Source organism: Calonectris borealis, chromosome 2, assembly GCF_964195595.1.
Source record: "Calonectris borealis chromosome 2, bCalBor7.hap1.2, whole genome shotgun sequence".
Taxonomy (NCBI): domain Eukaryota; kingdom Metazoa; phylum Chordata; class Aves; order Procellariiformes; family Procellariidae; genus Calonectris; species Calonectris borealis.
The window spans coordinates 38,669,291-38,682,508 of NC_134313.1; the positions used below are offsets into that span (position 1 = coordinate 38,669,291).

Genomic DNA, 13,218 nt, shown 5'->3' on the forward strand with positions numbered 1-13,218 from the left:
TTGGTCCTGCCTCCACTGTTCCTCTCGGTCTTGATCACAACCGTGTAGAAACCAGAACTTCCTTCGTATAGAGACAATTGCTCAGCGAGGTCTAGTATTTCATCAGCTTTCAGTCCTATGAAAGAAACATTCAGTGCAACTCCTCAGCCCCCTGGCGTCCCAGCAGTAGCTAGGAGCTACTTCCCAATCCCTCCAAAGGATCAGTCGCTTATAGGCGGTGGTTTAGCACAGAGAGTGCAACGCTCCACATTATGCTCGTCAGATTATCCTTGTGCACAGCAGTAAACAGACGATGACTGCTTCACACGTCAGTCGTCAGACAAGGGGATGGTGGATGTTTTGGACCTTCGAGGGGCAGTAATGGCACCATGGGGCCAGAAAGGGATTTTCACGCCTGTGTCTCCTCCAGCCTCCACAACATGCAGCTGCCCAAAGGCAGGGACTACTGCTCACGCAGGCTTCAGTTTTCCACGGCTTACAAAGATATACTTTAATTGTCAGCAATGAACCTAGATTGGGCCTGGGTTCTCAGACGAGATTCTTATTACAAACATTTATTTCTAGAAGTTTAATTTCTGTTCTCCTGCCTCCTAGGGCAGCCTGAAAGGGTTAAAGACCCCCAACCCCTCCCTCCCAACTTATTTTTTGCTTACAAATAAAGAGATTTGCAGTGGCCATATTATGAATGGTTTTATTGCTGTCTGACATTTTGTAATACATTGTTACCATTCCAGTCTTTAATATGTAGACTAAAAAAATAAACCATAGATCTAAAAGTACACAGTATTAGTTTAACCCATTATCAATATAGCAACTGATTCAAAGTATGCTACACAGGCACTTTACAAAAAAAGGGAAAAGTAATTTAAATCCATGTTTCAAGGAATATTTAACATTAAATTCCAAAGGTTACTTCTAACAAACTCAACTACCCACAGTGCTGCTAGTTTGACTGTTTTCAAACAAAAGCTCACTGAGAGATTCCGTGTATGGCTTACTTACACATAATATTTCAAAGCAGTAATGCTCTCTTGTGCTTAATGAGACGTTACAAACAATATATTCTTCATTTGACAAACGTGTGCAATACTCAATGCAGAAATTAAGTTCATTTTTAAAGTGTAACACAAGTATAACCAAATACGTACACTATATACAGGGTGTTAAAAAGTTAATAAGGCTGCTTAGTCTTTTAAATCTGGTGCATGGTACAGATAGGACGCACACCCCCACAAAAGATGTTGTGGATATTCCCATGGAAGTCCAAATCTAAGTACTTGCAGAAATGTCCCAGCTACTTTGAACACTCTATTGGGCTTTCAAACTGAAGCAGAAGTTATTTCTAAAGTAGTTCCACTCTAGCCATATAGGATTTCTAGCGTGGAGATGCTATTTCTGGAGAAGAACATAGGACTGCTTGATTGGCCTCTGGACAATCTGACATTTCTCGCCGGTGTTAACATCTGCAGGAACTGTGCATGCTGTATATTCATTTATACATACATAACAAGAAAACATAAACCCACGTCTTCTAGCAGAAAAAGGGAAACATTCCTAATAATACATTTTCTTTAGGAAAACTTGATTGATATATACAGTATATAAAAAAACCCTACACAATTGTCAGCATACAAAAATATGAGTTCAGTATCTTTTTATACTTCAAAACCTAATGATGAAAAATCCAGGTATCCTGAGACAGGTATGTACTGTGCATCTAATTTACCAATGCCAGTGTACTGCTGGAGTACAATTAGAAAAGCACTACCTGCATTTATCAACAAGTACAGAGATAAAATACATAAGGCAATGCATTAGCTTGAGAAACTCTCCTCTTTTCATAATGTTAAACAAAAATGGTGCAAAATATGCGTAAAATGCTGGCAGACATATCCATGAAGTAGCTGTAAAGAGTATGCAACAATATGTATATATACTACAGTTACTGATTTCACAATTTAAATGAAAATAAATGACAGATATTTTCCTTTTTTGAGCATCACGCTTAACCATGATGTGTATACTCACATTCAGGCAATTGTCTTAAATATATGTATATACTACATCTGACGATGAAATAATAAAACAAAAAATCACTGTTGTTTGCTTGTGAATTTCTCTGGGTAAAAACAGATCAATAAAACTGGTTTATTTTTTTCCATTAGGGGATTCTACCAAATGAAATGAAGTATGATTACTATAAATCCTCATCAACTTAAGTTTAATTGTTTTGGCTCTAAAACAGTAGAAAAGCAGTTCTGACCACTATTGATTGCATTAAAACAAACAAATAAAAAACAACCTGAAAACCTGATCCATTTGCTAAAACCCAATGAAAACTATCTAAAAAGCCACTAAAGATTGCAACTCTCTCAGTGGACACAAAATTGGTTCGTTGGTTCAGCTGATAGCAGGAATATTTAAAATGGATCCCTAAACACAAAAATGTTTGACAATTGAGACTGGAATATATACATTTTTGTATTCATTTACATTTACAATCTACAAGGAAAATAAATGTTATGAAATATTGGATTTGGGGAACTAGACTGAATCAATACTTATTTCATAGATTAAAGACTGTTTAGCATCCTATTATTCATAGATGATGGTTACAAAGAGAGGCCAAACATCATCAGCCTTACCTTAAAATCAAAATCTTACGTTTTCTCCAAGCATGAACCCTACGAAAACTTAGCTCTCCCTTGGCCCTTAACCCTCCCTTCCCAGCTGTTAAATCTCCTATACATCCCCCAAGACTACCAGTGAATCACGGTAGTCAGTATTTGGCAATGTATGTCTCTAGATCCTTGAATTTATTCCCAGAAGAATTACACTTGTCTTGGATGAAAAAGTAAAAATTACATACAGAATGCTTTCCCTAAACCAGTACAACACTTTGTCATAAAAATAGGCTGCATAATCTGTTGCTGTAGAAACAAAGATTTAACAAGCTATGGGTGTTACAGTTCTTGTAAATCATCACTCTTGGTCATCTCTTCTTGTCATCTGTAAGTCTAAAAATTTATGAGAGGATAAACATACTGTGATGAGAATGGATTTTTTTTACTCTGCAAGTGCACCTTGCATAAGGAACAAATACATCCTCTACATATACCAAACAAGATAAATAGCTCTCGTAATGAACACGTGTAAATTTATAATTTACGAATGGGCTGCTTAAATGTTAGATTAAATAATCTAATGTTATTAGAAGCCAGATGTGTTATAATGTGCAGCGTGCTCTGAAAACAGAGGGACAAGAAAAGCAGTTTGAAAAGCTGTACAATGTTTCAAGCGAACACCGACTTTTGAAGGAAATTTTGAGAAATTGGGCACCCAATTTCCATAGACAGTCTGTGGGACATTTACGCCCAATTTCCTCTGGAAATCCTATCTTTACATGCTACCTGTAATCCCAGAAAATCAGGGCTTAAGTTTCTCAGCCCCTCTGATACCAGGTTAAATAGATAGGTTTTTTTGCAGTATGGGTCACCAATGAAGCTCATAGTGCTGAATAAGTTTTTGAAAACTGCCTCTAGAGGGGGAAAAAAAGAATAAAGAACCAAAAATTAGATTCAAAAACAAGAGGTCAAGATTTCTGATGCACACTCATGAAACAATAGCTAAAGAATTTGGTCCAGTGACTATTTGTCCCTCGGTGTTTACCAATGTCTATTACCCCATGCTTTCAACAACAAAACGAATTAGACAATTACCATATTATACAGGAAGCTATTTTGGCATATTTGCACTCCTACCATTTTCAATGCAATAAAAAAAAGTGATGACTAGTTACAATAACGTGTGTGCATGCAACAGATTTTGTCCTCTAGGTTATTTTATATTACACAGAATTAGCAGTTCCATGCACCTGACAGCTGACTTGCCTCGTAGTGAAAAAACAAAACTCCTGTGGGGAAATCTCACAGGAAGATGCGAGCTCGCAGCCGGGGCTGACACCGGCACCATCCTTGGCATGAGGATGTTACGGCTTCTCTGTCCTCCTGATGTCTGAACAAGCAGAAACTGAAACATTTTTGGTGCTTTTGCCTGGAGCGGGAATTACCCTAGCCCGTACTGCCTCTCTGAATGAAACACATCCGAAAGTATGAGATCCTGACTGGAATAGCAACTATAGAAATCGTGACTCTTTCTTATGTACAAGCACTAGGTTATCCTAGACAAAAAGAGTAAGTTTCTAAAGAGTAAAACTTTGTTTTCTGGTTTTGTTTTGTTTTTTTCTAATCAAAAAGATTATAGTCCCACAGCTTCCAGTAACTATGAAAGAGTGTAAAATTCAAAGCACAAAGAAGAAATTGTTACTGAAGTGTTCATTATTGCATGTCTTTGTCACAGTTTAAGGCAAACATTCTATATTTAAGGTTGGACCAGTAATTGATATGACTACATAAATATATACGTATTGAAGTTCACATATATGCGCAGGCATATATATCTGTGGATATATAAAAATATTTATTTTCTTAGCAAAGTTAAAGTCTGTGTAAAAATATTAAGAATACTGAAAAAGGCAGGAGCTCTAATTCCTCCTTTGGAGAAAAGTAACAAGTCCCCTAGATATCCTATATAAAGAACACTCTCTGCAAGAGTACAGATCATTTTGAATTCTCACTTATTTCATTGTGGATTAATATATTTGTTGAAGATTTCATAAATAATTAGATAATATGCAACAACTATGTTGTGAGGTTTGACTGCTATAGCATAACTATAGGCCGCTGTTGTACAAAAAATAAATTTTATTCAGACAATATATGTCCTGCTCTAATAGAATGCGTAGCTACTGCTACACGTAGAACTATTTCAGAATATAGGGTTTTTTTTTAATGTGTTCATATACCTCATTTGGGGGCATTTTCTCTGAAAATTCTTTGGCCAAAAGAACAGCCAAACACAGATACATTTTCCTTGGGCTCTCTAAATACTCAGTACAATTTCAAAATAAATCTATAACAATTATCACTCTAAAGAACTGAAACGCTGTACAAAACAATTCTGACAAAATACGGGAAATGGTAGGATAAAACATCAAACCCCCAAACTATGCTTCAACTTAAACCACAGACATTTCCAGTTAAACATAACAATGCTGCCTCATCCTCACCTTATGTAGATTTGCTAGTATAGTACTATACAAGAATATACACAACTCTGGAAAACTCTGAAACGCACAGGCGCGATAACGTAAAACATCCATTAGACAGAGTCTGAAATTCAGTCTAACTACGGATCAAGATTGTAGTTAGATGATAGATGAAGATCATAGATCATTCTTCTTCGTTATAATGGCAACTAAAATAGGGCAAACCTTCCATTCATACGCCATATAGGTATTCTTTCTAAAGGAGTATGACAACAGACTGCTTAAGACATGGCTGAGTTTACTGATTCCAAGCACACGTTCATAGCAGCAGTCTGCCTGCAGCCATTAAACACAATTCTGAGATGAGTTTTCCATCTTTAAACCTCACTTACATTACATCCTTGAAACAGTCACGCCATTGTTATGAGAAATTATGATGGCAACAGAAAAAAAGGGATTATCAGTGCAAAGGGCCCCATATGAAGTGCATGCTCATTATCAGGCCTAGTTTATCTAGGCTTTTATTCCTCCCACAAGAACACATTCTGTATAGTGTACCAGTGAAGTCATTCTCTCTAAACAAGACATTTGTTTTCAAGCTGCTGGCTATGCCTATCGTGTGGCTGAACAAGACACAACCTGATTCCAGTGTAAAATTCCCGAGAAAGATTCCTGTTCTCTTGGTGTAAGGCCGGAGCACACAGATTCCAGAAATGCTTTTTGGAAGTCATTTTTCAATGCCAATAGAGAATATTTAGGGTATTTCTTTCTTTATCCTGAGTAAAGGGTTTTTTATTTATCAAAGCCCCAGGCACATACTGCTATAGTGCCGTTAGATTTTGTCATATAGTCCCAGTATCCTAAAGGCCATTATTGGATTATTTTCTGGAGCAGTTCTCCTCATTCTTCTCCAACAGGTGGTGGTGGCTGGCATAGCTTGTATAATCTGGCAACAACAAAAAACAAAGCAATTGTTTTACTGAGAGCTTGGTCATTATTCAAATGGGTAAATTTAAGGAACACAAACTAAATCTAAATCTTCCTGCACTGCAAAACAAGAGGTACTGAACTTAGTTTAATAACATTATAAAACCAGTAAAATCTTATTCATGAGCATGAATGTTTACATTGGAAGTGGTATCATTAAAACACACATCTATCAGCAATCTTATAAAGACATTCCAGTTTTGTCAAGTTTTCATATTTCTGCACTGAAGACCCGTTCTGGAGAAAGCTAAATCTCTACTAATCCAATTACCAGTTGTTGCTCTGAATTTCTAAATTGGAAAAGCAGCTTGGTGAATGCAATTGCCTCCATTTTTGTTTTGTTTTGGCACAATCAGACCTCACTCTAACACAGTTCCCTATAAAACTGATGCTGTTTGAAGAACCTAAGACAGGTGTCAGACATGTGACACGCCAGCATGAAGATTTTAAACTCTCTCCCCCCGGTTTCCACATGTATGAAGTCAAGACCAGTAAGATTTGGTTCAAATGACTACCTCAGTACAGACTGAAATAGCCACTCCTTCATTTATAAAGGCTTTTGAATTTCTATTAAACCCTTTTGCATGGACTTGGGTATTAGCAAGTGTTTGAAACTTTACCCTAATGTTACAAATACTGAAAATAAACGGCAATCTTTCTGACCTCGGTCTCTCTGTTCTGTAAGTATGTCCAGCATACAGTATCTCCCCTGCAACTACAGCAATTAGAACCAGCAATAGACATGATCTCATTTCGAGATTACATATTTTCCTCAGGGAAAGTGTATCATTGAAGGAATAGCAAAGAGAAGAGACCAAGTATGGCATGGCAAGGAGAAAAAGCATCATAGCCAAAAATGAAGAGACAATGACACGGCATGTGCATTAACACTTAACATGAAGAATCTCTGATACTGAGATACCAAAGCAATAGAAATAGTAGGTTTGGTAGGTCTGGCTACAGGCAGGGTGGTGAATCACCCAGTGGCTTGGGGGCTAGGGATATTTAAGATGCTCAGGGTATCTGAGTTTTCCAAGTATATTTTGCAAATTTGCCTGCTAAACATCACATTAATTTATATGACTCCATTTTAACTAATCATAAATTTCAAAATCGTACTACAAATCAACACAGAAAACAAAAATCTGTACGTGTGGCTGGGCTCCCCGAACAATTCAAGATCAATGGGCTGGTGCCTTCTTGGCACGATACTCTGCTACTGAAATTATGTGAGGTGCGGTCTGTATGGCTGCCTCTGTGAGTACTGAAAGCCTCTTCAACATCTAGGCTATGGATACCGTATGTGTTCATTGACATGGTTACCTCTATCAGTATTACTAATTCATTGTTTCTTCACTGAAATTTAAACACTACAGTGGGTCTGCTAGGTGTTCCACATATCTGTTTAGTTCATTCAGTGTCTTATCATTAGTCAACAAAAAACATTATGTTTTAAATTCGTTAAAAAAAAGTTTAAATTAGAGCTGGATTAATAAAACCACTTTAAGATAAAATAAAGAGCATCGTTGTTTGGTTATTTCCATTTATAAGTATTGTGCTTGTTAAGAAACATTTCAGGTACCTGCAATCCATCACAGCATTAAAAAGCTGGATAAATATAAAACAGTCGCATTTTTCATTCTAATGGATGTTTCAGAAAGAGACAAAGAAAGACTACATCATCTCTAAAAGCAACTAGAACATGATTTTGCTGAGATATTGCAGTACAGTATTTCATTAAAATGGGGTTATGGATTTAGTTATGAATATTTTTGCAAAACCACTAAACATCACAAGTGATGAAGAACTTACTCCAGTGTTTTCATAATTAACATCAACTAGATTTCATTTTTCAAAAATGGGCACATTTTGAAGTGCTACATAGCCTGAACTTCTGCAACTAATCACCTGAATTAGAATTGTATGGCTAAGAATGTAATTGATTCTATGTACATTAAAAGCCAAATCTTACCAGTTAGTGCACAATACAGTCAATGTTTATTATTAGCTTTTGAGCAGCTAGGACAGAATTTGGCACAAACTAGACAAAATCATGGTCTAGGACACAAACAATCAGTTACCTTGGGACAGACTGTGGCGTTCGATCCCTCACTCCTAAATTCTTGGCTGTGTTTTGCACTCTCGCACCCTGTGAAAGAAAAACAACAATTTTACTTCATTTATTTCAACACAAGTTAGAAAGTTTTCTGAGCTTTCTAGATGAACGTAACTATTGATTATAATTAATTAATACATATGCTCCATGTCCCGAAACAACTCTCCTCTTCTAAGGTGGGGAACAAGTTAAAGCAGTACATTAATTCTCAACTTAGAGAAATATGCAGAAAAGACAGAAAATCTTTCCACTTGTCATTAAATAAATGCATACGTATATATCTTACTAACATAAAAGACTTCATAAAAAATTAACATTTAAGGTCTAAAACAATCCAAACACATCTTGTTTCCATTTGTTTGATTTTTGTCACCATTCTTTGTAGGAGGCATGGATAACAAAGTTTTTTCCTGAAATGTCACTTATTTCCTATGAACTTCTGAACAAACAAATATTACAGATTATTTCCTATGAATAGCTTTCTAGTTAAATCTAGAAAAATGGTCTAAATTGAGGCACTAAATTGGGATTAGAAAAATGCAGGTCCTGATTTTCCTTTATAATCACAGAATCCCCCCAAAAATCAGGTTGGAAGGGGCCTCCCGATACTGTTTAGGCCAACACCCCTGCTTAAAGCAGGGTCAACTAGAAAAGCTGGTCTCTCTGTACCTCAAATGATCCTTCGAAAAACAATAATGAAAGTACTTTTGTCTCACCGACTCATCCAGTAAGGAGGAAGTTGATAAAACATGCACAATGTTCATATGCCATGACAGTGAAAAATGCAGCCTCTTCTGCAAACAAACTAGCTTAGACGTATGAAAGAACTTAGTAAAATTTGTTTTTAAATGGTGAGGTCTAGCTTTTGAAGTGCAGTTTTATTAATGTAAAGTAGTCATCATAAAGAAACATATCCGTTCGATTTACAGTCTCTTCACGTTTTCTAACATTTTAAAGGAGATGAAAACTACTTGTTCTGTCTGTAATACATACACTGACTCTCCCTTTTTTCCCTCCTTCTGTACTACCTAAATTCAGGACAAAATAACAGAGAACAAAATTATATTATCACAGAATTCTTACAGTGAGATCTTAGATTGGTGTGCAACATCAAAGATAATTTACATTCCAAACAGAGCTGCAATGGCAGCTGCACATGATGTAAAAATGAGGTATAATTATTGATTCAATACGTAGAGTAAGACTAGACCTTGCATTTGACTGAAATCTGGTACCCAGATAATTGAGAAGGTATTAGTTCACTATTACGGGCTCAAACAAAAAATGAAAAGGTTGGCTGGTTACACACAGGTAGATTCTCAGAGTTTATGTAAATCAACACGTGCCACAAAAAAATACTGTGTCCTTACATTTCTCTTAGGAAAAAAAAATAGCGGTAAAGATGGAGAAAAATAACTAGAGTACCTACAAAACTGAAGGCAGAATATGAAAGTGATTTTACTAGGTTTACATCTAGCTCAGTAAGCTTGTCTCCGACAATTGCAAAAGACACATGACTACAGACCACGACAAAGATATGTCTTTCCCAAGGAACTCCTCCAGAATTCAATCATTAGTCACTCGATACTTCCTCTGTTCAGCAGTGAGTACGTATTTAATCGATTTCAGTGATTCTCTTCTCTTCTTTCCCATCTCATCTTGAACCCATGAATAACTTCACATCGCTAACCTCCTTGTGGAAGGAAATCCACATCTTGGGTACAATCTTAGCTTGTTTGACAAGAACCACTATTTTCATTTTGATTTCATTTGAGTTTGCCAGTTTCATTCGATGCCTTCAGTTCTGCACTGGTGAGGACAATGGTCAGTCCCTACCCATGCCACAGGTTCTTCAGATCTCTGTCATATCCTCCTTCACTCATGAAGCTGAACAATTTATTTATTTTTATTATTTAAAATATATAAAAATATATTTATATATGTTTATATATAAACAATATACTTAGATTATTTATTAATTATTATTTTTATTTTGTCTGTCTGGACTGTCGATAAACCATTCCCAACTGTTGATGATTTTTTCTGACCTTCTCTCAACCTTTTCCATTATGCTATATCCTTATGGAAGGGATCAGAACATCAGAGAGTTCAAAATGAAGGGTCATGACAGCATGATTTCTACTTTGCCATCTATTCTTGCCTAAACCAGTATAACTTCTGATTTGCTTTATTGATAGCTACTGACAATTGAGCTCATGTTTTCTATCATATTCTGAGGTCTTGAACATGAGATGTAATGGCAAGCTCACAGTCAATTATTTTGAATGTGAACTTAGGGTTTGTTTTTTTCCCCTGTGAGCATCACTTAAGAGTTATCTACACAGATTTTCATCTGCCATTTTATTGCTCAATCATGAAGTCCTGTCAGATCCTTTTGTAATTCTTCATAGTTACTTCTCATCTTTAATAAAAACTTGAAAATAGTTCAGAGGAGAACAGGGAGAATGATTAGGTAAGAAAACACAACTGAAAAAAGAAAGATCAGATGAACTGATGTTCTTCTATCTACAAAAGTGATGGTTTATCAGGGAAATGATAATGAAACTGGGGACAGACTTTTTAGGAGGGTCTGTAGCAATAGGACAAGGGGGAATGGTTTTAAACTAAAAGAAGGTAGATTCAGACTAGACATAAGGAAGAAATTTTTTACAATGAGGGTGGTGAAACACTGGAACAGGTTACCCAGAGAGGTGGTAGATGCCCCATCTCTGGAAACATTCAAAATACTGAAAGTCTACTGCTTAAATGGGAGTAAAATCTGGTCTCTAAGTCTACAGTATACTGACAGAAAACGGGAGACTTAAATTGAAGGAAAAAAAAAGAAAAAAAAAGACTCAAACAAGGCACTAAGTAAAACATCCTAATGAAAAGGTTAAGAAAACTGTGGAACAGACCACTTAGGAAGCACTGTGCAGGAGTCTCCACTACTGGAGGTTTAAGAACAGATACAACAAGTGTCTGTCATGAGTTACATGAGGATAGCTGATCCAGCGTTGGTTACAAAGTTAGACATGTTGAGTCCAGACCTTCATCATCTTCAGTGTCCTTTCCTCAGTGCCGCTTTCTAAAATTTTATCATAATAAAGAAACCCCACCATGACAGACTGCTGAGATTGGTGTATGATTAACATAATTGACAGCCAGAATATACATGGGAAAACTATCTAAATTAATCACAAGTAGATCCTGAACATCGGTGCTGTGACTACCTCTGAGAACATAACCAGCCTATTTTTACTTGCATCACTCACTAGACAAATTAATTTTAGTATCTTGCCCACATAATAAATCAAGTGCATTGATTTAAAAAGGAGTCTAGCTTTATACAACCATGTAATTTATTGTTTAGCAGGAGAACAAATTAGACCTTACTTAGAACCACCAGATTCTTATTTCTTTTGAGGAAAAGCCCCCAAGAATTACTAGCAACTTGCTACATGACATCTCTTTGTCTCCACTGAGCACCATTACATAATTTCTATTTCAATATACTGTTAATTTATACTTCTCCAATATTATTCTCAAAGCTATAGCAATGTAAATATTGACACTGTTTGTCTGACGTAGGCATAAGGGATAGTTGTGCGGCTCCAGAATACTTCCCTCTGCATACCAGTACTGCCAGAGCACTGGTGAAAGATGCCGGCAGCTCTGAGGAGACACCACCATCAATCTGGACTCCTATATATGAACTAGTATTCTCATTGCCATGAGAAAAAATGACAGGTTTATTTTCAAGATACACACTAATTTAAGGATAGCAAAAACTAGTCACATAAAGAAAACAGATTCTCTTTATGCCTTGCTCAAAGAGCTCTAAATCAGTACAATTCTTACGAGCATTATTCAAAATGCAGTGCTGTTATTATACTCATGAAAAGGCATGGAAAAATTATTACTCACTTAAAAGACAACACAAATTCTCTCCCAGCCTTTTCCGTTTATCAGCTTTTTAGTTACCTTTCTTCCTCACAGCCCTGTGCCCTCCTGCAGCTCCTTTCCTAGGCCTCTGTCCTCTCCACCTTTGCTGCATCCTGAAGACACACTCCTGTCAGGATGCTTTACATAGTCTTTTGGGTACAGATGTTTACATGAATAAGCATAAATGAGTAAATAAAGTTACTAAAAGATAGTTGGGACCTTTTGTCAAAATTTTTATTTTAAAAATCAATCTAGACTGGATTAGCAGGTGAAAAACAGAAACCACTTAACTAAAACCATCCCACAGACCCAAGTTCATACCAGGTCTCAAAAGTTGGTCTCTTTTCTTTAGTTCTCGCAGAACAGGTGCTTGCGAATACCTTATTATAACTGACAGGGTAATTACTTTGAAAATTGTTCCAACAATACAGTTGGGGCTATTGTAAGTCTTGTTAAACATGATCACAACCTCATTCAATTTAAAAAAAGAAAACCACTTCCTGAGGTCATCCATTTAGTCAGGTGTCCCCAGTTATTCAGTACTGGTGCCCCAAGCAGGAAGAGATATCAGCTTCGAGCAGAGACCATTTCCCTGTTTGGAAAGTTGATGCTGCTCGGAGCTAAAGTTGCTGCTCCTCCAGAATAACAGATAGAGTAGATGTCCTTTCATTTGCACCTCCCTGTGGCTAATCTCTTTATTCCACAAAAGATTCAGGGTATAAATGGACTAACATCATTGTTTGGTTTTGGGGGGTTTTTACATTAAGCCAGGAGAAAGACACATGTATTGGCCTTAACTAAATGTTCTGCATCAAACCCCAAGAAGCTTTTTTTCCCCTCTCCAAGTTTTATGGTCTGCATTATGCTCCTGACAGTTAAATCCTACAGATAATTTAAACATTAAATCCGGAACAGGTTTCTAGAAAATACCATAGTGCATTGTTGAAATTACTCCAAAACATTTAGAATATAATGGAGGGTTGTATTTCTACTACAGAACTCCAAGACTGACTTAAAATTACAACAAAAGATTATTACTCTATTAAATGCTATAGTGGTTTCCTGT

The 13,218-nt window shown here is 36.4% G+C and overlaps 1 protein-coding gene across 1 annotated transcript in view; it reads right to left on the minus strand.

The window, feature by feature from the left end:
- Positions 1 to 672: 672 nt before the first annotated feature.
- PREX2 (phosphatidylinositol-3,4,5-trisphosphate dependent Rac exchange factor 2) overlaps positions 673 to 13,218 on the minus strand; it is a 194,134-nt gene continuing 181,588 nt past the window's right edge. Inside the window, exons 39-40 of the mRNA XM_075141682.1 lie at positions 8,176 to 8,243; positions 673 to 6,053 (exon numbers count right to left, since the gene is read on the minus strand). Of these exons, the coding sequence (XP_074997783.1) occupies positions 6,008 to 6,053; positions 8,176 to 8,243 (114 nt within the window). The 3' untranslated portion in view covers positions 673 to 6,007. The remainder of the gene's footprint in view (positions 6,054 to 8,175; positions 8,244 to 13,218) is intronic.